A 27,436-nucleotide genomic window follows, 5' to 3' on the forward strand; every position below is an offset into this window, starting at 1 on the left:
TGCTGTTATATGCAGACATTCTTATTTTTGGCTGAAGAGATGATGGTAAACAGACGTAAATTACCTAATACTGTAATAGTCTGTGCAATACTCTTCAACACCGGTTGTAGAACAAGCCAAAAACAAATGTTTACTCATAAAAACTTCATTTTAAGAGAATATTATGCTCAGAGTGGTTTTGAAATGTATTGTAATAGAATTTTTGGGGAGCTCTAACTAAATATTGTGCATTTTGTTTAAATCCTACCTCTCTAAAGATTATAGTATAGAACACTCCAATTTAGCGAGATTTGCTTGTGAATCCATCTTAGATATTGATATCAGGACAATAGAACTGATCAGTTCACTATTAAAGTTACTCTTACACTGCCATCAAGAGCAATAGTACTGGTTTGAGGGCAAGATCCATTTCGGTAGCAGCCAAAAAGATGGGGAATATGCTAATAGTGAGCTTGTGAAACACTTTGACCTTTTTTTGCTACCAAAATGATCTGAAAATCTGGCTATACGCTCAATAATCCCTTTCATTAAGGTCTTTTTTCCTTACCTAGCGCCAGGTATTAAAGTGCTTTACAAATTTAGTAATTTCATACCGATTAATTGATTGATTGATTAATTGATTGATTGATTGGGGGGGAAAAGAAAAATATTTTTTGTCTTGGATATTTGTCAATACTGGCTGTACATGTAGCAAAAATATGGTACATCGGATATACATTAGGCACAAATGTGGTGCATCATTTACTTTTAGTTTGGGTATAAATGTTGACAGCAAAATTAGTTTCTGAAAAGAAAATGAGCCAGGAAAACATTCATGCACACTTTTTGACTGGTCAGTCAGAGAATTCTGTCTCTTTGAGTGGTAGGGAATAAACACTATTATGTATATTCAGAGAGGGGACGTTAGAAACTGCATACTCTGACCCCCATTATGAGTGGCCTCTTAATGTCGATGAGTCCAGTATCAGCACTTACTGGCCCCATCGGAATTAGGAGATCTGCAGGAACTCTACGGCTCTCCTAACTTTGAACCAGAAATTTCCTAACGTCTCACCCAAAATGAGGAATTATTATGGGAATCTGACCCTGAATTACCAATTCCACTGGTGATTTCTTTGTGGATCCTCGGGGTACAATCCAGAGTGTACCAGATTTCCCCCACTCCTAGAGATACTATTAGACCAGTATTGTTAACTATAAAATTGAGGAACACCAAGTCCATTTACTGAGCCACTCATAATGAGTGCCTCTGTGTGCATAACATAGCTTACACCTCTGATAGCATTTATCAGAATTGCACATTGACATAGTATCCCCCATTCCACATATTACAATCAAAATGAAAGTGCTGTTTGTGAACAAGGTGATCTCAATACCACGTGTCATCTCACCTTGCGGTGTAGGATAGGAAACTGAAGTGGCCGGGGATAGAGAGTGTTAGACCTGACATCCATGGTGTGATATTCCCCCAAACCTTTTGGTTTCACTCCCTGATGTTTGATGGTATTAGGACCATGTACACTTTTCCCCCACTACCCAGTGCTAAAGTGCTTGTGCTTTCTCCTTAAAACATGACACAATTAGACTACACCTAATTGGTACAAATAATTTATTTGTAAGTCCCTAGTAAATGGCACTACCTGTACCCGGGGCCAGTGAGTTAAATGGTACTAGTGGGCAGCTGCACTCATTGTACCACCAAATAAACGTAGGTCAACCAAAATAGTCCCAGACCTGCCACTGCAGCCATCGTGCAGTTTTAAAATGCCATTTTGACCCAGCAAAAAAACCTTTTACCAGGCCTGGCCTTCCTTTTTAAGAGCTATAAGTCACCCATAAAGTATGCCCTACTGGCTCATAGGGCAGGGCGCGTGGTATTTGAACAGTAGGACATGTGGGTTTAAGTTTTGTATGTCCTGGCAGTAAAAAAACTCCTAAGTCATTTTTCCTGTTTACAAGCTCAGTCTGTCCTATAGACTAAAACTGGGTTTCCTATTACATGCAATAAGTGCTAACTTTAGTTTGGGAGCAGGTAGAGAAATGATGATTCCATTCAAATGAATTGTAATTTTAAATAATATTTAACGGTAAAGTTGGATTTTAGGTTTTAAGTTAAAAAATTCCACTTTTAGAAAGTTGGCATTTTTCTGGCCAAACCAACTGTACCTTTCTGCCATTGTCATGGGTCACCTGACTGTGAAAGCTCTGCTGTTGTGGGTTGGGTATTGCTTCCAAGCAGTGAGACAAAGGGTGAGTGTAGAGGGTCTTTCAGACTGAATGCTGGGGAGGGGCTGTACCCTTCATTGATTACATTTCAAAGGGCCCTGTCTGCAGAACACATAAAGCAACCCGACACCAGGCCTGTTCTATTATTGTGTGCCTTTGTTAGACATATTTCTCCATTATATGAGTGTGAGGATTCTTTCCTACTCTGGTCCTAATGGTCACATGAACAAATTCGATATCCTACCAACCATTTTTGAAAAATAGGGCTTCATGCTTAAGTTCTGTGGCATTTCTCCTTATTGCCAATTTCTTTACAGCGGCACTTGTAAAAATAGTATACATGTACTGGCAGACCATAGGCTGATTTTCCTTGACTTTACTCCTCAAGCATCAATCCCCATTATGCTGATCTTTCTGTGGTTCCCATATTATTTTTCTTTAATTCTTTAATTCCAGCAACGTCACTTGCCAAACTGGGAGTCGTTTGGAAAGTAATACGATTCACTTTATCTATACAGAATTTACTTTTTAACTTTAGTATAGCTTGCAATGAGACATTCCTTACACAGAGTAAAAAAAAGAGTAAGTAGTGTCTAACGTTATCATTGTATCCCATCAGATGACCTAACTGTGTATCATTTAATTGAAAACATTATTAAATATTGGGTTTATTTTTTTTAAATATACTCCCTTTTTGAAGACATTTATAATGATCTGTTTAATAAGCTATCCTTTCTGTAATGAAAATGCACTTTAATCCTTTAAAAAATAGAAAACATATTTAAGGGAAAATCTATTCCCTGCAACTAAGCAATGTAATGTGAACACTTAAATCATGCAATTATTTCCATTTTATGAACATTGTTGTTTGGATGATTCATTCCTACAAAACCACAATACAGCAGATGAGCGAGAGATCCTATGAGGGTCTACCAATTCTAATTTCTTCTGCCTCAAGCAATCTCAGATTCCATTCATATGGAATATAGTTGGAACATTACATGGTTCTTGTTGATGACAAGCTCTCACCTATTTTGCAGAGAACCATGGATTACCATGACCGCAGTATATAATCTGTGTTATCACTGTTTTTCAGGTCCGGGACCTGATTGAAAAGATCCGAGAGGTGTTTATTGAGACACTGGATGAACTGCAATGGATGGACAGTGCATCAAAAGGGAAAGCTCGGGAGAAGGTGAGACATCTTGGCCTATTGCGCTGGTGGCAAAGTTTACCACAACATGGGTGAGATGTATTATTCGGCATGGGGCATCACAATGTTGTATTTGCACAGTATCTGCAATGCCCTCTGGCTAACTCTATGTGCTGTGCTAGATGTGTCACACAGGCATAGTGCAACCAGTATGATGGTAAAGATTTCAGAAATCCTATCTGATCAATATTCATGAGGCAAGATTCCTGTGAATCTTTTGTCAGCAGCTCCAATTCGAGAGGTGGAGGCTGGTGTGGGAGAGCCGAGCTCCTTATCTACATCCATCAAGGTGCAACTTCTGTCCCTGATAGGGAAAGTTATTGCAATGCTAAAAAGTGGCACAAGGCATTATGGACATCAGTGGAGGCAACCATCCATGAGACCTCTGTCTGTGCCTCACAATGCCCTTGGATGCTATTTTCGCAGAGCAAGCTGTTCCACCTGGACAGCTTCTACTTTGCTAATGGAAACAACTTACAAGGGTCTTCAGTAATTTTTCAGTGTTTTGTGCCTGACAGACATTATCAAACTATTGATAAGTTTTATAGCAAATTGCATGAAACGGAGCTGCCCTTTTCCAATGTAAATCGCAAGGAATCACAATGGTGTCATTGAGCCCCAAAGGCATGTGAAATTAAATGTCATTTTAATGCCCAGTATTAGTGTTTTTCACCCTCACATAACCTGCCAGTGTGGGCGTCTCAACATTATGAGGGTGAAAAGCATTTCATACATCAGGCCCCCTGTTTCTAATTCCTTTCCTTCATTATTATGTCATCACATTACACGTGTACATTGCACATGTACTATGTCAGATTAGAATGGTCATACATATGATCACACTGACACCTGTCGTTCTCTCTTTCACCATTCCACACCTTTTAACAGGGACATCTAAAGGTAGGTAGGTAGAAAAACAGTTGTCCATAAAACATGCTAAAGACTCAGTTGACAATTAAAATCATTAAAAGGGCCCCCTCCTAACTACCCAATACATTTCATCATTAAAATTCTGTTCAACAGACCGTAAAAACTGAGCAATTCCAAATGCCACATCTAAATAGTGCATTTCTGACAATATCTCCACAGCTTTCCACCTATGAAAAACATCATATTTAAAAAACAAAGGTCTTAAAACCTTAATTCGATTTGCAGGATAAAAGACGCAGTCCATAAGAATATGCAGTAGGGAGCATTTAACTTTCAGGGGGCAGGGGCAGAGACCACTATTATTCTGCACCCTAGTCTTGTGTAGGAGGGATGAATAGATTGGATTACATCCCACCTAATATTTCATTTCTCAATCGTGGGTCTGGTAACTGCAATAAATAAGGAAAAATAGTGTATTGGCCCAGTGTAGATATTGAAAGGCTAATGGATGGTTTCTTGCTTAGATACAATAGGTCAATTGATTCAGACACCAGAGCAACAGATTCTCTCAATGCATGCTTGCCTTTGAAGGGGAACCAAGATGTAATTGTACCACTATCTGAATGGAGGTTCTTGAGTGCAGTTAGTCTGGTTCTTACGGCCTTTCCCCACATCCTTTCACTACATTGGATCTCTTCCCAGCACAATTTGGAGACTTTAACCACCTCATCATCCTCCAAAAGTGTGTTAAAGTATCTAAGAGCACGCGTAGACGCCGCCAGGTTCCAAGAGACCAGGTTGCACTCTCTCCTTATGGCCTGAACCATGGTGCCTTGGGGGAGTGATAAGAGCCTTTTAAGCACTACCCCGTTTAATCTGTCCCATTCACATGTAGGATCAAGGAAAAAAACCTCTCCTCCATACAGACCTAGCGGAGGTACCTTCCCTTCATAAGCCCTTAGTAATGGAATATGGGAAAGTCCCTCAAATCTACTATTAAATCTTGATAGACAACTAGCCTGCAACAGGCCCTTCAGCTTGGTGCCGTCCCAGTGCGTACCCCAATTCAGATTCCTTCTGGATGTTAAGCGCAAATATTTATATTGATCGGCTTCCTCCTCCTCCCGTGTACCTAAGTTCCAGGTGAAGCTATTTACTTTTTTTCCAAAGACCAAAATATTGGTCTTTTCCAAATTAATGTGGAGCTGGTTCTGCTTGCTATAAGTTGCCAGAGCATTTAGTTTCCTCTGCAGACCAATAGGGGTATAATCCAGTAATACAAGATCGTCTGCATAAAGCAGACAGACAATGTGCTTGTTCACGATTTTAGGGGAAAAAGACTTAGATTGGGAAAATAAGGTGGGATGGTCGGCCAAAAATAGGCTAAATAGCAGGGGTGCTAAAACGCACCCCTGGTGCAGGTCGTTGTCAATAGGAATTCTTTGTGATAATCGACCCAACTTATCTTACTCCACCTGAGCCCAATTACCAGAGTGCAGGATCATGCATTCTACACCTTTCAACAGGGACATCTAAAGGATTTCATGGGCCCTGGGCCAAAAGTAATTTTGGGGCCCCTGTTCGGAACAGTTTTGAATTTATGATGCTATTTCAGCTCTTTCATGCCTTCTTCGGCCAGGTCACTGACAGTGCACAGATACACTAGTCCACATCATAAATATGTTTACATCAAATGTTTAAGGATAGTGACTTGAGTTTTCAATATTATTATACAGAAGCATCTCTCTAATATTATTACACAAAAAATCTTTGTGACCTCTGCCCATTTTTCATATGTGAGGCTTGTTTTGATCAAAAATGAACTTTGTTTATGGATGCTGGATGGTGTTGAAAAACATAAAAAGTTCTCTGTAAGATGTCTCTTATAGACGCCCATACACCACCCACATTAAAAATAAACTTAAAGAAAACAGCATTTAAAGCAATCTTTTGCAGGCTCTATAAAGGGGCCTCCAAAAAGGCTGGGGCCCTGGGCCAGGGCCCACTTAGCCCATGTCTTAAACGTCTCTGCCTTCCAAGTCTCTTGCCTACCAATGAATGATGTCTGAACATCTTTTCAGCCCGTGATCAATTGGAAGACACCAAAATATTGGAAGCTCGTAATAGTAATCGACAAACATAAGTCAAACTCCTTCCCACTTGATGATTGATAATTCTCAGAGACAACAACAATGTCCCTGTAATCAACTAACGGTTGCAAGAACGATAATCAGACATCAAGGAGCCAATGCACAAAGGTTCAATGCCTATTGGAAAAAACTTTTTCTTTATTTTTTGCCCTTATAAAGTAGGTTTATCTCTCTCACGGGGGAGAATTACAAATTAGCAAATGTTTTCCGACTTTTGCAATTTTGGTAAAAATCCTGATTTTGGACCGGTTGAAGCAGGAAGCTCTTACTACTGAAGAAATAGATGGAAATCTGCTGCTGCTGCTTTGGGTATCTTGCTTCGAAATTTGCAGTTTTGTAGGTGGAGGCTGTTATTTTACTTTGCTTGGCTTTATCCAAAAATTGGATACCCATTTTCAGAATTTAATGTACACATTCATAACACATATTATACCCATGCATTATAGACTTCAGTCACATTTTATGAATCAGACACATTTTACTCTAGCATAAATTATGTACCTATGTATCAGTAACTCTTCTATCTCTTTTCGGGAACGAGCACCCAAGTGTCTTTGTAGGTGATGATCGCTATCGATCAAGAAACAGACTCCAACCATACTCTGAGTGGATGGCTTTTCTTGATCAATGAACAGGTAACAAGGACTGCATAAGTGAGCAGCGTTGGCATTGACTAATCAGGTACCAAACACATTGCTAACAGATGACTGCTCATTAACAGTCATAAAGCAAGTTCTGGGCCTATTGTTTCTATTTATTAATCACCAAGTATACCCCACTCATAAACCCCAATGAAGGGTCCTGGTGATCAATATATAGATATAATTGCTGATAATTGCTTCTGAACGTTGAAGAAAACCCAAGGATAATTGCCTTTCTATTTTCCTTCAGTTGAAGTTTGGAAGCCACACTGCTTTGTGATAGGTTTCCTTAATGTGTTTATGCCTGGAGTTAGTTTGTGTAAGTAATTTGGGTATCGGGCCTAGTTGAAAACTAGGGGGCATATTTACAAGCCCTATCACTGTCACAACAATGGCGATTTGGGCTTCACCTTATTTACAAGACAGCGTTAAGACACTTAACGTGGCTTAATGCTGCCTTGTAAATAAGGCACCATTTCATGCTGTACTTAGCGTGAAAGGGGAGGGCAATCAATGTTGCTGTGGGTGTTCCACCAAAACACCCATTGATATTGACGCTGCCCCCTATTTACAAGGGTGGCGTAAATAGGAGGCAGCGCAAAAATTAAGACCAGGGAAAACCTTGTCTTAAACATTCGAAATGAGGAGAAATGCTTTATTTCTCCTCGTTTTTGCTGTTTCCATGAGTGCTGTGTTGTGCAGCCCACATTGAAACAGCAAATTGCTATTGATTGTTTATTTGCAGGAATGTGTCGCTTCCTGCACATAAACAATCAAAAAAAGAAACAAAATTTTGTAACTTCTGTGTGTACATAAAAGTTACAAAACGTAATCTAAAGATTGTTTTTCTGCAGGAAGGGAGACCTTCCTGCACATAAGCAATCTTCCCCTCAACGCAGACACCTTTGCACTATGGTCCAAGGATGCCTGCGTTGGCGCTAGGCTGCTGAGTTAAGCGTCAGTGCAGGGGGATTGTTGTAAATATGGTGCAGCCCTGCGTTTCTGAAGTGACGGAGTGCCGCGTTAAGCCAGGAAGGCTAACGCCGCACTCAGTTACTTCATTCTAAATATGACCCCAACTTTTGCTGGTCGTCTTCCCTTAGGGACATCCGGACATCATGTACTATGTATAGAAGTTTGAACTCTATTATTTGCTCCAGCAGATGAAAGCTGGAATGCTGTAATCTGACTTGTATAAACTGAGAAGCTGATTTATGGTTCCTTGTGAATAAACAGATTGTGAAAATATCTTTTGCATTGACTCTAAAATATAAATTGTCAAATTCCTAAATCCAGTAAAACTCTCTAAGGATACTGTTGGAAAGTGGATTATTGGTAGGGGCAAAGGTAGGTCTGCCACTGCCAACAAGGCCACTAACACATGGTAGGACTCAGCATAGGTCTTAGAAAATTATTCCCATGCTCAACCCTTGGTAGCTTGGCTGCGAGCAGACAGGCTTAACGTCAAAGACAGGTATATAAAGCATTTAAAAACACCAATTCAGTAAATAATTAAGACACAACACATAATAAAAATCCAATACCAATTTACAAAAATAGGAAATGTTTTTATCTTTAAAATCACACCAAAACGACAAACATCCAATGTAGGGAACTGGAGATATGAATTTTCACAGATTATAAAAATATAGCACTTAGAAGATTATAGCACCATATTGTGATACCTGCTTGCGATAGACCATCCAAAGTCAAAGTTTCAGGCCGGGCGCGATGGAGCCCTGAGTGGCTACAGCACGCGGCAGGTCCCGGTCTCAGTTTCTACCTTTACACTTAGAAACTTTTCTTGAGCTTTTCTTCTCGAGAGTCCTCAAAGCTCCTAGCCAGTCCGGATCCAGTGAGGGTTCGCCGGCTTGCCTTTCTACGAGCTCCCGGTCAACTTCCCTGGAGCGGATTTAGAAAATTTTCCTTTAACGCTTCAGCAGGGCAACCCAGGAATCCAGGCCGGTACGCGATGGAAGGCAGATGGCTTGGCACTCGTGGTTGCTCCCGGTCACCTTTTCTACGAGCGCAGTTGGAAAGTTTTCTGGAGCTTTTTCTTGCGGGGTCTCTCGATGCTCCTCATGTAGCCAGATCTGTTGAGGGTTCGCCAGCTTCAGATTTTCCCTAGTCCCGGTCAATCTCTGGAAGTTGGAGCGATGGAGCTTTCAGCGGGACGAACCTGGTTGGCTTGGCCGGCTCGCAGTTGAAGGCTGGCCAGGTTGAGTCGGTCCCTTTATGGAGCTTTTTTTCAAAGTTGCTTCAAAGTTCTCCAAACTTCTTGAACTTCTTCCTGAAGTTCCTCAAGGGGTCCCAAAGTGTCTCAAACTCACTCCAAGGGTCTGGAAGCTACAAGATGGTCCTTGAAAGTTGAGGATGTCAGTTCCCACAATGCACTGGTACAAAACCCTTACAAATCCACTGGTAGTTCTCCAAGGTGTAGATTTAGTTGGTGATGGTCCAGATGAGCTCTTTTAACCTGTAGCTTTCAGGGGGTCCACTCTTTAGTTCTTTTTCAGAAAGATAATCCACAGGGCTGTAGTTTCAGATGGTGCAGTCTTCAGAGGTCAGGCCTTAGAAATCTTTGCACAGCAAATCTTCTCAACAGGGCACTTCTTGCTTCAGTAACTTTCAAGCAGCATATCTGGAGGGCTCTGCCTCTCTCTGATACTTATTCCTCGTTCATCAGTGAGTGCATCAAATCTTCCAAATCCATAATGGCTGATTTTCCAGCAAGGAGGAAAGAGCTGGCTAAACACACCCCTAGGATGTCTAATTTACTTAGACTCTCCCCCCTGCAGGGGAGACCCTGGGAGTCCCTAATATGCTAAAACAGTGTAGGTTATCCATTTTTAAGTGCCCCAAACACCAAAGTTGAGTTTGGGCACAATTTAGCTTTTAAAAGCAGTCCTGGCACCCAGGGCTGTTTTTAAACTAACCTCAGGCTTCAGCAGTGCACACATGCAAGTGCAGAAAAAAGGCTGCTGGCTTCTAAACTGCCATGCCCCAGGGTACTTGGGACTTCTAGGTAGTTCCAATCCCACTGCTCTATTATATACTAGGGGCCTATAGGGGAGGCCATGCCAATCACAGGGGTACCCCACCATACCATTGTGTACCCTAGTGTATGTAGGTGTTTTGACTGTATTCTAATGTGTCTCTTTCAGCATAGCACTGGCTCTGGGCCTGGTTAGTCAGAGCCCAGGGTCAGTCAGAGTCAGTTACCACCTGTATCAGTCAGCAAACATCTGGGGGGTGCCCAGGGCACAGGATGACTTTGCAACAGATACATTTTATGACTGGGATAATTTAGTATGCTAACTTCAGTTCTATATGTAAGGACTAGTGGTTGATAGTGAAACAAGGTAAGGTGATATTGACTTCCTCTGATGATGGCCTGATGGAGGAGGAAGGACTGTATTCTGTCAGCCCTACTTAGGGCGGACGATGCAAAGGCTTTTTTTTCTGTCCGTCACCAACAGGAAAAACCTGATAGTAAGGGACAGAAAGAAAACAAAATAACCCCCACATGCTGAGCGAAAACTACTACTGTGTGGGTCCATTCTTTTCTTTTTTTTTTTAAACAAATTACAACTTTGCAATTTTGGGCATTAGTTTTTTTATGTTTAACTTTGTTTTGATTGACATTCTGCAATAAGGTAACCGCATACACATCTGTTAAACCCATTCCTGGTTTCCCTGCTACCCCCCCTCCTGGGCATACATTTCAGCAATGGGTGTCTGTGTGCGGCCTGTGGGGTCCTGCCAATGTCCATAGGGTACTTCTTTAAGGTTGTTACCTGCTGCAGAGTATCAAGAGGTTTTCCCTACACAACAATGTCAAAGAAATAAAAGAACAACAACGACACCCCCACCCTTCCCACCCACGAACTGGTGTGCTTAGGGCCTACCTCAGTTTTGGCCAATATGGAGGTCAACATCCAGAGTTCCAATCAGGGATCCCAATGTGGCTCGTCTGTATTTGTGAGTCGGAGAAGGTAAAGATATTTCGGGCAGGTAACTTGGTTCATTTCGGTAGCCAATAGGGACACTAGCGGCTGCCAAATTTCTCTGAATCCACCCGCGGAGATAGTGAGGGAAGCATGGATCCACTCCATCCCCAAGATGTACCATAATCTATGTAGCCACCCCTTGTATTTCGGTCGTGTCTGTGTCCCCCAATGCAATAAGATGTTTTGAATTGCTGCCCCTAGGGCCAGTCCCATCTGTTTCCCCCTTCTAGACTTTAAAGTGTAAGACAACGGGTTAGGCAATCCTAACACAACATAGGCTGGGATCCTCGGTATTTCTGTCTCGAATTGTCGGTCCACGTCATCTAGTACCTTGGTCAAGTAACCTGTCAGATCCTTACAGTCCCATAGCAGGTGCACCAGCGTTCCCTCCTCCCTGCATCCCCGCCAACAAGTCGGGCCTATGGTCTGGGTTCCCTTTGTTCAATCGTACCAGCGTCAAGTACCCGTACTTGGCTATCCTGATGGCGGATTCCCTGCTGGCAGTGTTGCATGCCGTATGGTTAGTCCTATAATATATGTCTCTCCATTCCTTCTCCGTAAGGTCCCACCCCAGTTCACTCGCCCATCGTTTCTGGCTGACAGTAAGCTGTGTAGAGACTGGCGGGCACAACATAGCATACAGTTCAGAGATCATTTTCTTGTCAGTATGTTTCGTCACATGCCACTTTTCATATTTTGTCAATGTCCTACTCACTTTTGGCTGCACCTCCGGCTGAAGAAGCCAGTGACAAATTTGGAGGTACTGGAACCGTTCTGATTCCGGAAGGCCATAAACTTGTCGTACGTCAGGAAATGGAAGTATCCCCTCCAGGTCAAATGAGTGCCCTGGCGCTTTGCAGTCCATCTTTCCCCATGCCGCAAACGCTCTTTCGTCCATCCCTGGTGTAAACTCCTGATTATCAAATAAGGGAGTCGTGGGGAGGGGAAGGATGTCAAGCCTCGTCTAGTGGCCACCCCATCCCAAACTTGCAGTAAAGAGATTCAGTGGCCTATCTGCCCTCTACAAGAAGGGGACTTTCCACAGAGAGAGTTTCCCCAGCGCCCTGTCCTGGAATAGCCACCTTTTTTCAGATTCCGGTCGACTCCACTCTACTAAGTACCTTAATAGCGCCGCTCTAAAGTATTCCAGCGCATTCGGAATCCCCAGGCCTCCCTTATCAGGCTGCCTATAGCTTAGTTCCCTTCGTAGACGGGGGCGCGCCCCAGCCCATATGAACTGCTGTATCGCACGCTGTAGTTTGTGGATAGTTCCTGGTGGGGGCCAAACCGGTAACGTCTGGAATAAGTACAGTGCTTTGGAAAGGATGGACATCTTGATCACTGTGACCCATCCCAGCAGCGACAGCTGGTGATGCTTCCAGTGCTGTAGCTCCCTAGTGACCCGAGCGAGTAGTTTGGAATAATTTAGCTTGACCGCCTGTAGTATGGACAGAGCCAGTTCAAGCCCCAGATACAGGATCAACTTTATTGCTTGTATCCCTGCATAAGGTTCCCTTCCCGTCCCTGATGTCCCCCCTCGCTGGTCCAGTCAAAGAATCATTGGCTTCCCGACATGTACCCGAAAACCAGAGACCTGTCCAAAGGACTGCAGTCCTTGTAAGAATGCCGGCACAGATCGCTCATGCGTCTCAAGCGCCGCAATGATATCATCCACATAGAGGCTCACGGAGTGTCTTTCCCCGCCAAAGGGGATGCCCAGAATATCGGGGTTGTCCTGTATCTTCTGCGCCAATGGTTCAATATATAGCGCGAAAAGAAGGGGCGATATCGGGCACCCTTGTCTCGTTCCTCGTTGGATCTCAAAAGAGCTAGACGATATCCCATTCACCCTGATTGTCGCTGTGGGCGCGCTGTAACAACTTGTCACCCAGGCTGTGTACCGGTCTCCTAGGCTGAAGTGAGCTAGAGTTTTATCCAAAAAATCCCAGTGTACCCGGTCAAATGCCTTCTCGGCATCCACCGACAGCAGAAGGGCGTCCATATTCGTGCGGTGGGCTTTGTCGACGAGATGAAGAATGTGTTTCGTGTTATCGCTACTCTGCAGATTGTGAATAAATCCAGACTGGTCCGGTTCAATGATGCCCTGCATCAGTGGGCCCAGCCTGGCCGCTAAAACCCCAGTGAACAGCTTCAAGTCAACATTAAGAAGGGACACCGGACGAAAGGAGCCGCAAAGGGTTTTATCCTTCCCGGGCTTGGGAAGCACCATGATAAAGGCCGCCAGCATATCAGGTGGAATTGTCCCACGTCAATTGAAGGAGTTAAAAAGCAGCATCAGAACCGGGATTAAGAGCTGGCAAAAACATTTATAAAAACCCGCCGAAAAACCATCCGGGCCTGGCGATTTCAAGGAGGTGGGAAATCGCCCCTATAACTTCCTCTATCCAAATCAGTGCCTCTAGTGCGTCCACCTCCTCCTTAGTTAGTGCCGTCGTGTTTGCTCCTTGTAGGTATGTGTCTATGCTGGGGCCTGGGTGTGCATCCCTCTGGTAAAGGGCAGAGTAGAATTCCAGAAAAGCCCTCGCAATCTCAGCGTCCCCTTCCACCACCTCCCACTTAGCATTCTGGAGAGACTGGACCTTCATTTGCTGTGTACGGGCCCTGAGTTTACTCGCCAACATCCGCCCCGTCTTGTCCTTCCCGATATAGTAGGAGTGCCTGAGCCTAAGGGCCGCATATTCAGCCCTATCCAAATCGAGCCCTGCAAGTTGGGCCCGTGCCGCCTTCAATTGGCGCCAAACTCTAGGCGCACCGGTCCTGCTGTGCACCCATTCCAGCTTTAGCACTTGAGCCGTGAGATGTTCCCGTTTATCCTTACGCTCTCTATTCTCAGCTGCAGAGATGGTGATCAGTTCCCCACGCACCACCGCTTTGAGAGCCTCCCATAAAGTGGGTAGGGACATGTCAGGAGAGTCGTTCAGTTCTAGGTAGTCTGTAATGCATTTATGAATCTGTTTCATCACCACCTCACTGTGCAGCAGGCTTTCTCGAAGTCGCCAACCCCCCTTCTGTCTATGTATCGGGGGTAGCCGAAGAGTCACTGCGTTGTGGTCTGAGAGTGCTGCCGGGATGATGTCAACATCACCCACTACGTCGTTCAGTTTGGTAGTGCCTAGCAAGTAGCCAAGTCGGGCATAAGTACGGTGCGCGTGTGAGTAGAAAGAAAATTGAGAGGATTGTGGGTGAGCCACCCGCCAGATGTCCACCAGTCCTCTAGATTGCAGCCAACATTTCCCTACATTAGACAGTGCTCCTGTTTGGGCGTAATGGTAGCTGGATCTGTCTAGTGTGGTGTCCATGACTAAGTTTAGATCCCCACCTACCAGTAACCATCACTCTTGCGTGCTCAGGACCTTGGAGAGAGCCGCCGTCAGAAATTTCTCCTGCCCCGAATTGGGCGCGTAGATGGATCCCACCACTAAGGGTGATCCCCCTATCCAGAGTTTATAGGCTAAGAGGCGACCTTTAACTTCAGCCACTTTATCCCCTACCCTCGCAGCAAATCACTTAGCGACTAATATGGCCACTCCCGCTTTTTTATCTGTTGTGGAAGAAAAGAATTGTTGGGGAAAGGCCCTGGACTTCATCCGATGCCAATCTTTGGGGAGGAGAAGAGTCTCCTGTATGAGACACACATCTGCCCCCAGGTTCTCCAGGTAGGACAGTATGGATTTCCATTTAATAGGGTTGTTAAGACCCTTCACATTGAGGGTGACTACTTGTAGTGTGGAGTGTGGCATGAGGTCATAGTATAGCCTGTTTTCTTGGCCCATGGGATCCCAATCCCATCACATGTGTGTGGGCTTCCGCTGCTCTAAGTGTCCCTGCATCGAACCCCTTCCGTTTAGCCCTTTTTGTAGCACACCAGTTCCCACCCACCTACCCGCCCCTTCCCTAACCCCAACCTAGAGTTCCCCACCCCCAAAAATTGTCCATTGCCCGCTAACCGAAGCCACGGGCACTTGGAAAAAGAAGGAATAAGGAGCATGCTGTGGTCCAAGGTTCCCGGTCTCCCTGCTCCCAGCAGCCCCCTCCCGGCCCTGCTTATCTTCATTGCGTATAACAGCCCCCTCGTAAATCCTGAGCTGTCTTGGGGTGCTGTGTCCTTGAGGACCGTCTCCAGAGTCGCCTGCCGCTCCTGCACCATGGTTGTGGGATCTGGCCCCAGCACGTGATTAGGTGAGCGTCTCCGTCCAAATCTCTGCCGCCGTTCCCTAGGTGGCCTGTGTTCCCGACTGGCTGTTTCTTCCGGGCTATGAAGCTCCAGTCCTAGAATCTTGCAGGCGTCCTGTAAAGATCTGACCTGATAAAGTTTACTGTTCCATTTCAAAATCAATCGAAATGGATGGCCCCAAGAGTAAGCCACCCCCTTTTCCCTCATCCCCTTAAACTCCCTCCTCTTCTGCAGAGGGATGGAGGCCCAGTCTTAATAGAGAGCCATTGGATGCCCCAGATACGTGGCCACTTGCTTCACCCTGGCCTCTCTCAAGATGCGTTCTTTGAGGGGAAAGTCTGGGAGGAAGGCTAAGATGTGCGGCGGAGGCGCGGGAGCTCTTCTTCTCCAGCCCAAAATGTGCGCACAGTCGATACGGATCTCAAAGTCCAGCGGGACTCCCAGGATGTCGTGGAACATCCCCTGCAGATATTGAACTATGTCAGAGTCCTTTTTGTCTGAAGGAACTCCCTTCAAGCGGATGTTATTCCGACTAGAGTGGTATTCGAGATCCTCTGTGTGTGCCTGTAGATCGATCTGCAGTTCCCACAATCGAATCACCTCCTGTTGGAGCTGCATCACCTCTTCCTCTCTGGCCTGCTCCTGTTCCTCTACGTTGGCTACTCCTTCGCCAAACGCATCCACATCGTGACGGATCTCCTTCACCTACCTTGCCACTTTGCTTTTAAGTGTCTGGAAATCCTCTCTCAAAGTATTAAAGAGTGTCTTTAGGAAGGAGCGAGTGATTGGGGTGTCTGCACCCTCCGGCTCCAAATGCAGTTTCGCTGTCGGGAGTGACAGCCCTCTTTGTCCCCAGACTGTGGGCTTTTGGACAGCATATCTTTCAGTGTCCGGTCTTTTTCCCTCTCATCGAGGACATGTCTGTGGTATGGGGACGGAGTCCAGGAGTGGGCCGCTCACCTTTGCTCCCTGATCTACTTCAGACACTCTGCTCCCCCAGTATTCCTAGGCCGCTATCCCGTACTGCGCTCGCCAGCCAATGTGTCTGGCCGGAATACTGTGACTCCAGCTGCTGCGCCCGTTGCCCGCTGGGCCTGCTCAATCTGTGCTGGGACCTTAGACCTCCCGCGTCACCAACCAGTCCCGCCCTGTTCTCCACCTGGGCTTTAAGCTCAGGGATGCCTGATCCGTCGTCTCAGTGCTCCACTTAGTTAGCTACCTTCCAATTGATTGGGGTCTGCTCCAAGTGTGGTGCCACTCTCTTCTCTCCCCAGCCCCCCGCCTGCCAGTCGGTAACCCTAGCCGAAATGGCGCGGGGTGGGGCCCCCAGCAATGCGGTTCTCTCCGTATATCACCGCAATGCCGTCTTGCGCTGCTAAGCCTCTCTAGGCCCCGCTCTGGTCGGTGCTCGTGCTGGACTCTGTACACAGGGCTAAAGGCCTCCAACCACCACTGTGCAGGCACTCACTATGGGGTCCCGGGTCCCAGCCACGCTCCCCCCTCTCGGCAGTGCTACGGGACCTGTCCTGCCACACCAGCTCACCGTATCAGCTAAGCTGTCACCCCAGCGTCCCACACCAGTCGGATGCTCTGGCCGGTGCTCTGTGGGTCTGGCGGCTGCGTTGGGCCTCCCCCTTGAAGTCTCCGCAATGTGGTGCACTATGTCCAGTCGCTGCTAGGCCGCGTCAGGCCCCTCTCCCAGATATGGCCTCACGGGCCACAGGGGTCACCCCACCACCTCTGCTCGGGACTGATCCGGGGGGTGCCTAGCGATGCAGGCCTCGTCCCCTTGGAATATAGGCAGTCACTCTTGCGGCTCGTTCCTAACCGGGCTGCACATTTCTCTCTCTTGTGTGCAGAATGGACCAGGCCCGGCGTGCTTCCACCACGTGTTCGGTCCAGGGGGCCTGCTGTAAGCCTGAACCTCAGCCCGATCCACAGGGCTGCTGCAGCTCGCCGTCTACGCTGCTATCTTCGCCCCTTAAGTCTGGTTATCTGACAGCCCCCAACGGCTCCTCTAATCTTCCACCGGGGTGATAGCTATGGGACCCCGGTCAATCCTGCTTCACCTTTCCTACACTGCCCCTCGGGCACCTCTGCTGCTCCCGGGCCCTGGGTTCTTATAAGCCGCCACCATGCCCTCGTGTGACAGCCGCGGACTCAGGCCGATGGATCACGGGGTGTCACAGAATCTTTGTTCTGTCCCACTTTTCGTTCCTCTTCACTCCCAGGGACACCACTTAACACCACGACCCTCCGTCCCTCTAAGGGCCTCGCTGGTGTCGGCGCCGGATCTTATGCAGGCTGCACCCTCCATTGCTGAGCCTTCTCTAGGCTCCCCTGCAGTGCGATCGAGCTCTCTTCGCCTCCCCCGCCAGTCGATACCTCTGGCCGGTATTCCGCTGCGGAGAGCTGCAGCGCGCTGGCAATCTGTCTTCTCCGACACCCCCAAAAACCTGCTGCTATGTGGCGCGGCCTAGCAGGCCTCGCCGGTCACAGTCCGCACAGGGCCCCCACCTGCTGACTCGGTGTCTGTGCTGCCACCGGGCTACCCGTCCGCCAGTCCACCCATGCACTTCGCCAGCCCCGCACTAACCTCTTCACGCAGCGGTAGGCCCTCGGTGTACAAGGTAGGGCTGCTGCCTATCATCAGGCTGTTACTAGTGTCCGCAAGCCCGTCCGGGTCTGGGCGCCATTTTCGATCCGGTCTCGCTGCTGGTCTGGTCCTGCTGCGTCCTTCAATCGTACACCCTGCCCCTTGCTACACACCTCCGGTGGTGCCCCAGGTATGTTGACTGCTTTTATGCACGGGTTCGGCAGCCAGGAGCGGGGAGACGAAGGGAAACATGTCTTACCAGCTCACCATCTTGGCCACGCCCCCTAGTTTTTTTGTTTTTTTAACCAAACCACTTTATCAAAGTTTGACAGTCAACTGTCATGGTTGATGGTGTCATCAGTCAAACTTTTCCTACATTGGTAGGAACCACCATGACAGTGTTTCTACTCAATGTAGAAAGTTGACGGCAGGGATGGTGGACAACTCTAAATTTGGCAGACAAAGGGTCCTCAGCATGGGATAGGTATTGTCCTACGCGATCCCGATGAAGTTAACACCGTCAGCCAAACTCTAAATCAGGTCTTATGCTTTTTGCAAATGATGTTCAGGGCATTTGGGGTTTTTCATTTCTTTCAATGGTTCTATTGTGTGGAAAAGTTTACAATTATCCAATTGAGATAATACCTGCAGTCCTGTGAGAGTGGGAGAGAACATCCTGAACATCATTAGATAATAGTTAGTGTTCTTATTTAATGCTACTCTAAGAAGAGAAGAACGGCTCAGCAATCTTTATTGCCCGGTGGTTTTAATGAGATTACTATTGACCTGTACAGTCATATGTTTAATAGTACAGCTAACACATGTTTTCCTTTGAAAAAAATATTTCTTATGTTGTTTTTCATCTCAAATTCAGCCATAAATTAAACATAATTTTTTCAATAATTACAATTTTTCATGACTATGCAAAATATGCACAAACTCCAAAGATTGATTGTTGTGTATTGTATACAAAAATATGACATGATATAAACATTAACATTGACAATGGCATTGTGTCCTAAATATGATCTACAAACTTTCATCTTATTGACTATAGATGTTCCATGATTAACCCCAATGGGCTGTATTTATGTAAACTATATTTAGGACTAGATTTATGTCAGACAATATTCTGGCTACGATATTCTGGTACCATACCATCTCAAAGCTAGACCACCTGATACATACTGTTATACAAAGTGCACTGTACAATGGCATCAACAATTCTGACAAACCAACGTATCAAAGTGCTCAATGGATGTTTCACACAAGAGATCACCTAAATTAGGTAGAAGAGAAAGGTGGAAGCAAACCCACCAGATACTATCTACTTGCAATGGATTTTCCCAAAAAAGTACAGTTATACTCACCAACATCCAGTAGCATGGTTCTTCATTTGGTACCTCCTTGCTACTACCATCCATTAGGGCCATCGTTTTCGCATGGTTGAGAGTTTGATTTATCCACAGTCACGCAGTCAATACACCCCTCTGTCATTATGTGACAAGAAGAAAGCCCCTGGTTAGTATGGATTTTCTTGTATTGAGGATCTTTTGAAGTTTGGATAAACCATCAATTGGGCACTCAGATTTAGTGGTCTGTTTGGACCTATACAGAGAGAGGGTGTACAAGACCCTCCCATGATAAACATACGTCTCACACACCTTTGTTTTAACTTACATCATCAATGTTGAGTTATTCTGATTAGTTGCTCAATTAAAATGGGTAACACAGGAGGCACCATAAACACAAATGATAGAGCCCTTTTATAATGGGGTAGTGTGAAATAGGGACTAGACGAGCAAAAGATGGCCTTATTTTACTGCTCTTGTGTTGGACTTGCTGGGATCTTTGTTGACTTGTAGTTTTTCCTTACGGTGGCACCAACTCAAGTACTGAACCCTTCATAAAAATGTATTTCTTTTATTTTAATAATTTCATTCTGTATAGCATGAACAAGACCTGAGAGTACCTGAACACTTTATATACAAACTGTTAGAATATAAAAGCACATAAGTAACTTTCATGACAAAGTATTGAGGATGCAAAAAATAAGCAAACCGGAATGTGTTTAGTAAAATACGTTCTCTGCCATCAAGCCAGCCAAAACTATAGGATGTATGTGTTCAGATATATAGTCTGCTGTTTCACTAGGCATAAATTGCTGATTGCCAATGAGCCACCAACCCTCCTGTTCTGTTTCATCTGTCACCTCCTAGTATAGGTCTCCATGACCATAGTGATGGCAATAGGGGTAGGAAAATGTATGCCGCTCATCTCTATAGTTTCAGGCCATCTCTTTGACACAAGTTAATTGCTTTGGAATATCTTCTCTCCTTGATTGCTTTCAGGTAGTTTGCAATTAAAAGAAGAAAAGGATTATTTACTAAGGTTTTGCATGGGCACTCGCATGGCGCTATGCCATGCAAAGCATCAAGTCAATTTACTTACTATAATATAAACCTGAGGGTGCAGCACAAAATTGTGCAGCATTATACAAGTGCCTGCACATCCCTGTGTAAATTTCTCTGTACGTCTCTTATGAGTTGGAAGCCAAAATGATCCCTAATATTGACACCAAAATAGACTTGTTATTGAGTTCAGGTATGCTGTCCAGATCAGAAGGCCAATGGAACTGATAGCCTAACAGCCTTCTACTACTCCCTGAGGACCATCTCTCAATACTGGGCCCAGGAAAGGTGACTGGAGAGTTCTTCCAGCCCACTACTAATACAGCTCATCCACTGGCATGTCTTTAACAGTTGTCAGCTTTTCAGTCCCCCAGGAGGAAACTTAGGAAGGTACCAATTGGCTAACAGGCCACCATCATTTCATAATCTCTGGTGAGGTATGGTGGAGGAGGAGACACAAACAGTATCGCGGGCCATCAGGAAGCTCCAGGTCCCAGATCCATGGCCATCACCAGCAAGCCCCCAAGACAAGGCAAGTTGTCCACAGCCTAGAGAGGTGCCTATACTCAAGCATGTGCCCCATGACGATTACATGGTGACATGAAGTATCTCACCAAAGGTCACCCATTGCCACTCTGGTGCCCCTGGGTACCTCCCACGGAGTAATTTATCTTTGGGAGCGATTGGTTGCAGACCAGGATCCACCATCTGATCAGCAAGTGGTCAAATGGAGGTGAGGCCTCCACAGCCTGAGATTCACCCAAGATTTACAACAATGCGAATCCATCTATACAGCCATTAATCTACAATGGAGAAAGTCAATCTCTCTTCACATGAATGGGAGCAAATTCCACCTGAAATTGGGGTAGTAATCGTGGCAGTTTTACAAGAAAGTCATTGACAAAACTGTGATTATCACACAATCATGATTTCCCTATTTGATGGGCATTAAAATGTGGACAGTTTGCTTTTCATAAGCCATTAGCCTTCACTCAATGAGTACCAATTTGCAAATATTACTGATGTGTTACACTTTCCTAAAAACGAATTATAGCAGAAAATGATCTGTAGCCCCCAAAACATATGCTTATGAATTCTGCAGAACATAATTCTTAAGATTATAGCCAATGAATATATCATTTTGATAGAATATCACATTTCTGCAGTACTCCAATTCTAAGGAAGAACTAATGCCCCTAGTAGTTTCCTTGATGTATTCTATGTGGTGGTTTCTCTACACCATTTTAAGGAAAGGGGTCTAACTCAAGATGGTATTTGAAGGGGGAGCTGCTACAGTATTACACGTGAGGAAAACCTCTAGCTGGATATGGATTGATAAAAGATGTGAGCATCAATTCAAGCATCTTCGCCATTAATTTACCACTTTTTAAAAAGACACAAATTTAAACTTGGGTCAAAGGACTCCACAAATCAATTCTCTGTTGTGTGAAATTAGGAGCTGTTTATTCAATTTGAACAAATGAATACCAAACCTTTCTTGGGTCTGAATCATGCTATAGTGTCCTCAAGCACTCTTTGTGCAGTAGTCAATAAATAAAACACATTGCCAATGCTGTTTGCCACATCTGTTTGATAGAGAGGTTTTCCACACCATGGTCATTGGAAGGCTTTTTTCAGGTTTTCACTTTTCAATATCTCAACTTCATAGGAAGATGGGAAAGCTCTTTAATAAGTATTAGTCTGCATCAGACTCCTGCTTACTGACATTGAAGCCGGAGACCAAGACCTAAGTGAAATAAAACACATCAAATCAAACAACCGAGAAATGAAACAGTGGAATACTGTAGGAAAGTGCGCTTTTTGTATGGTTACCTCCCCCCCCCCTTTTTGCTCTGAACGCTGTGGCTTCAGAACTGAAGGTGCCCTGAAACTTGCTCATCAGGCCTCATGCCAGTGCTCTTTCCCTCAAAAGGAAATGTGAATTGGTACACCCAATTGGCAAGGTGCTTTAATATCCCTTATAAGTCTCTAGTATAGGGTACATTTGGTATCCAGGGCAAGGGTGTTAAAAGGGTCAGTAGGGCTGCAGCACTATTTGTGCCACCCTGAGTGACCCGAGTAAAATTTAAGTCTGCAGGGCTGCAATGTATGAGCAATTTCTCTGCTCAAGTAGGACTCTGCACACACCATGTGTGACAGTCACCTCACTGCCTTAAGGTATGTAAGTCATCCTCTAAGGTTGTCCTCCTTAAACCCTGGAGGCAGGGTTAATTATCTTAATGGTGAAGACATATCTGTAGTGATATATACACCTCTAAAGTAACCTTGCCATTCAAGTTTACTATAAGCGAATGGCGGACTATAGGTTAACATGGACTGGCTACAGGACAAAACTGGGATAGATAGCTTCACGATGGTACCACCAAATTTGGTTGTGTTTAGCTTTTACATCCCCAACATGATTTTCTTGTCAGGGGTGAGCTGGCATGCACCCAGGTGGTACCCTTGGAGGGTGCCCACCTAGTTACAGAGTCCCCTTACACCTTGGCAGACTTTCTGAACCATTTGCCACCAACACAGAAGTCTGACTTCGTGCAGGTGAGTGCTATCACTCTCATAGGTCATAAGACAAAAGGCATGGGCAGAGACCGGTTCCAAAAGGAATGTGAACCCCTCTGTGACCCAAAGACTTCACCAGGACTCCCTAGCACTAGAGGTACTGGTCCCCTGCAGGCAGCAGGCACAAACCGTACTTCCACGAGCAAATGAAGGACTGACCGCCAGGCTCTGTTGTGAACTGGCCCGAAAAAATACAGGAGGATTTTGATGCTTTACGCACCAATAAAGAGTTCCTTTGAAAAATTGATGGGAAACAGATTTTATCACAATCCTGTAATTGCTGAGTGCATTAACTTGGCTCCATTTAAAATTGCAGAATTATCTGGCCCATTTGAAATCAGGGCCTGATAGGACCATCTGTGGAACGCTGAGAATAGCAATGCAAATGTAAACGCTTATATTGTAGGCAGGATCTTTATGCCCAGTGGGTAGGTCTAAGGGTTATGGTGGGGGGGGGGGGTGGAGGGGGGGATTGGGGTGCTGAAAGTTAAACGTCCCACAGGCTTTCGAGCACTGACAGCTAGTATTATTGTGGTAGGATATGTTAATTGTATTTGTAGAGCCGCATCAAAGCAAAGCTTCTAGGCATTAAAGAGAACACAAAATAAAGATAAGACCAGTCAAGAGACAGTAAACAAGATTATTTATTAAGAAACGCCTGAAGTCGGGACTATTAGCTCATCGTAGAGCTAAAGAGTTGTAGAGATTTCCAGCTTCAAAGTTACAAAAGCACAGTGGCGGCTGCCGCTGAATGGGGGTGATGGGGCAGGGGGTGGAGGAGGAATCAGGATGAAAAAAAATAATAATTAAACTTACATGCTTTGCTGCTGCATTTGCGTCTCCTCCGCCTTCTTGTCAACTTCCTGGTTGTTGCCTGCAGCCTTCACCAGAAGCAACCAGGCTACCGACTCTGCCAGCCAATCACGACGATTGGTCTGAGTGGGCTGTTTGCCCGCTTAGGCAGTGGCTGGAGAGGCTTGGTATGTCCCCCACGGGCCTGTGCAACCCAGCACAATGGAGAACATGCCAACTACACCATGACTGTATGGACGGCCCTAGAGGACCGGTCAAAGCGTCATGCGCATGTAAGGAGGGAGTGCAAACAACTATTGCTCCGTCTGTGGGGAGCCAGCCCTGCCCTGCCCTGCCCAGAGTCGCAAAGGAAAATAAGATGATAATAACTTCTTGGTATTATCATTTTATTTTTATTTTCCACTACTCAACGAGCAGTGGGACGTCGCTCCTCCTCCTTAGCGGAGGAGCCGCCAGTGCAAAAGCAGCCTCCAAAAGTGGCTGCTCTGGCTCTCCGAGCTGGAGGGCAGACCTGTAGGGGATACATTTGCAGAACAGAAAAGTGGGATTTTCCTCCTGTCAGGCGTTTTGCATAATGGTCAATGCATTGAAATGGACTCTGGAATAAGTGAGCGGCTAGTGGAGAGATCTGAGTACTGGTGTAATATGTAGCCTTATTGCTATGCCCGAAGCAACTCGGCTTTGAACCCAATATGCTAGTAAGCCACAAGTGAATCATACATAAAGACATGTAAGATCAGAACATGTGCTACTCGGCTGACTTGCCCCCCGGTTCACAGCTGAACCTACTTATACAGGCCGTATTCTCCAAATTGGCAAAATGCTCAAAATGTGCCATTCTGAGCCGTCAATTTGTCACCAAAGGCGATCCCAGGTCATTTCGTATGGTTTCCACTTTCTCAGTAGGAACTGTACATTTGTTGGACAACATAAACGTTGGGATGGTGTCAGACTGATTCCACGCATCCCCTCAGGATATTTTGGGGTATAGACCTGCTAGCTCACAGCACCTTCATAAGTACCCCTAAACCTGGCAAGGTATCAAATGGTTTGGGAAGCCTCAGAACATGACTCCCCTGACTCCCCAAGGACTTGTGATAACAGATCTAGAACTTTTTTGCTCAGTCACTCGAGCTTACTCAGGAAGATACACAAGAAATAAACAAAGGGGCATTTCAATATTTAATGAACTATGTGATTCCTGTATAGAATATATGCACTGCAATGATTAAAAGGCAGAAGCAAATAAAAGTGAATAGCAATATAATAGCAGTGAAAAGGATGAACGATTTCACCATTTTGTTAAAACAGTGTATATATGCAAGCATATAAGTACTGGGTATAGTGTCCTACTGTGCGTTCCCTAACCTAGTTTCCGAGGGCGGGTGTCCTGCCAAGAATCCCCTACATGATGATTTAACTCCTGATTACCTGAAGGCAAGTTGGACATCCCTCCTCGCAGAGGGCAAACATGAATCAGCTGGGCTGAAACTCTGACACAGTGATGACCTCGCAATGACAGCAGAGTGCTCCTCTGATTTGAGCATGGAAATGCATGTGTATTCATAATAACATCATCCATGCTTCAGTGTCGAGGTTCTAGCCGGGTCGATATTGTTTATTGACTTTGTGATAGACATGTATCACCTCATGGATGAATAACAAGCAATAACATTTGCACAATATGTAGTCAGGCCTTCTACTAAATGTTCAAGGTGTCATGATAGTGTACTTCCAAAGTGAAATTGTAAGCAATTTGGTTTCAGAGAAACTAATCCTGCACTGTCCTGCAAGCACATGTGTGCCAAAAGTAATCATGTAGAAAAGAAGGCAATTTAAGAAATGTGTACATGTAAAATGGCAGTGTTTCTTCCAGGGCTGAACTTATCGACGTGACAGTTTTCCCTGTGCCGACGTGACAGTTTTCCCTGTGCCATGGTCTAACAGTCCAATTGCATGACAAAAAGCATAAGAGCTCAACAAAGACATACAACAAAATAATAACATAACATACCATGATCTACACATCAAACCACAGCTTTTGAATATTTTTAGATGTGCCACATGATAACCTGGCCCAAGATATAAGCCTAATACACAAACCTATTTTTGTTTATTTTTCAATTATGTTATATCATTTGCATAGTGTTCACTTTGCTATTGTTTGTTTCCATTATATGAAGGTGTAGGTTTTGGGTTGTGATGTCAAACCAATGAGTTCTAGTTGATCTCTCAAATGGGTTGCTATGTCTTATTTACAGAGCGAAGTGTATTTGATTGTGGTGTCTGGGAGTTGTGGCCAGAGGACTTGAGTTATTCCTTACGGATCTTGGTTGACATCACATAATCATTGTCCAGCAGATGGAACCAGTGGTTTTTCATTTCTTGTAAGGTGCTTTTCAGCATCATGATAGTCCACTCTGGCCCTTCTTAGAAGTGCATACACAAAAATATTATGGGCCAACCCTGTATTCCAATATTATAAAGGATACTGATTCCCTTGGCTAATGAGATAATAACAGCAATTGAATTGTGAATATACAGTTATTTGAATTCACTGTGTAGTCATTTCATTAATATACAAAAGACACACAGTATCATGTTTCAGGTGCTCCAACAAAATGGCCCAGTGAAGATAAATAGTGACATAAGTGAAAGGATGTGTGCTGGTGTTATATACAAAGAATACATACAATTCTATGGGCAGAAACAAATGTTTCTTTTCAGTACACAACTCTGACTAAGGGGGGAACACGATGTCAGTCAGAAAGACTCCAACCGCCAGTCGCAGCCTTTCTGACCACGTCTGAGGCTTTCTGACTGACTCGGACGGTTTGCGTTCCGACCTCCCGTTTACGATGTTTGCGATCGGAATGTAAATCGGCCAGTTATTCTAACTCGGTTCCGACCAGTCCTCGGAGTATTCCTGTTGGTCAGAACCAAACCGTAACCCCCTATGGATGGCGTTTTCCACCGTCGGGATTACGATGTTGGATTCTGACAGCCTTTCCGTGCCGGCCATTCTGATGTGGAAAGGCTGTCGGAAAGTGACTATGCAGGCCCCTGGCAGGGCCTCCTTTCCCTGCGGCCTACAGTTGATAGCTGAGGGGGTACCCAAGGTACCCCCCTGTAAAACACAGCACTGTGTGTCAGTCACCATAGGGTGCCTTTTGGCAGGGTGCAGGGTCTTGCACCCTCCCCCCATTTCTCCATAGGCGCCTGTGTTACGGCCGGTTTACGGCCGTAACACAAGCTCCCATAGAGAACAATGGAAATCCGACCTAACAGTGTTCGGTTGCATCTTAATCAGGAGGTTTGACCTACCGACCGGAGGTCGGTCAGTCCCAAGTCTGAGACGATGTCGGTCAGAGGCAATTCCGATCAACATCATAATGAGCCCCTAAGAGTATAGTGTGTACATTATCATGATTAATATCAGGCGATGAGTGTAATTGTGAACATTTTGACACTACTAAAACTGTTTTAAACAGTGTCATAATCAGGACCAACGCCTGGTAGCAACCAGTATTGGAGGATAAATCATTGTAGAATATGATTGTTATACAGATCCCCCATTATGTCAGGATACTATAGAGTTGTATCTAGTAGGATGAATGTGGGATATCGCCAAATTGCTGATATCATGCTTCTTTTAAATATCCGTGTTAAACCGCCCAAATTAATTAAGGGCCAGACTGCAGATGCTAGTTGTGACGAAGCTGTCATTTACA

General features: G+C 45.1%; 1 protein-coding gene across 2 annotated transcripts in view; it reads left to right on the top strand.

Annotated features, from left to right (window-relative positions):
- The window catches only part of MMEL1 (membrane metalloendopeptidase like 1), an 827,783-nt gene that overhangs the window by 710,026 nt on the left and 90,321 nt on the right, over window positions 1–27,436 (top strand). For both annotated transcript variants that reach the window (XM_085609192.1, XM_085609188.1), the window contains exon 14: window positions 3,323–3,421. In XM_085609192.1, coding sequence (XP_085465318.1) covers window positions 3,323–3,421 — 99 coding nt within the window. The remainder of the gene's footprint in view (window positions 1–3,322; window positions 3,422–27,436) is intronic.

This window comes from Triturus cristatus, chromosome 1_2 (genome assembly GCF_964204655.1).
Source record: "Triturus cristatus chromosome 1_2, aTriCri1.1, whole genome shotgun sequence".
NCBI lineage: Eukaryota > Metazoa > Chordata > Amphibia > Caudata > Salamandridae > Triturus > Triturus cristatus.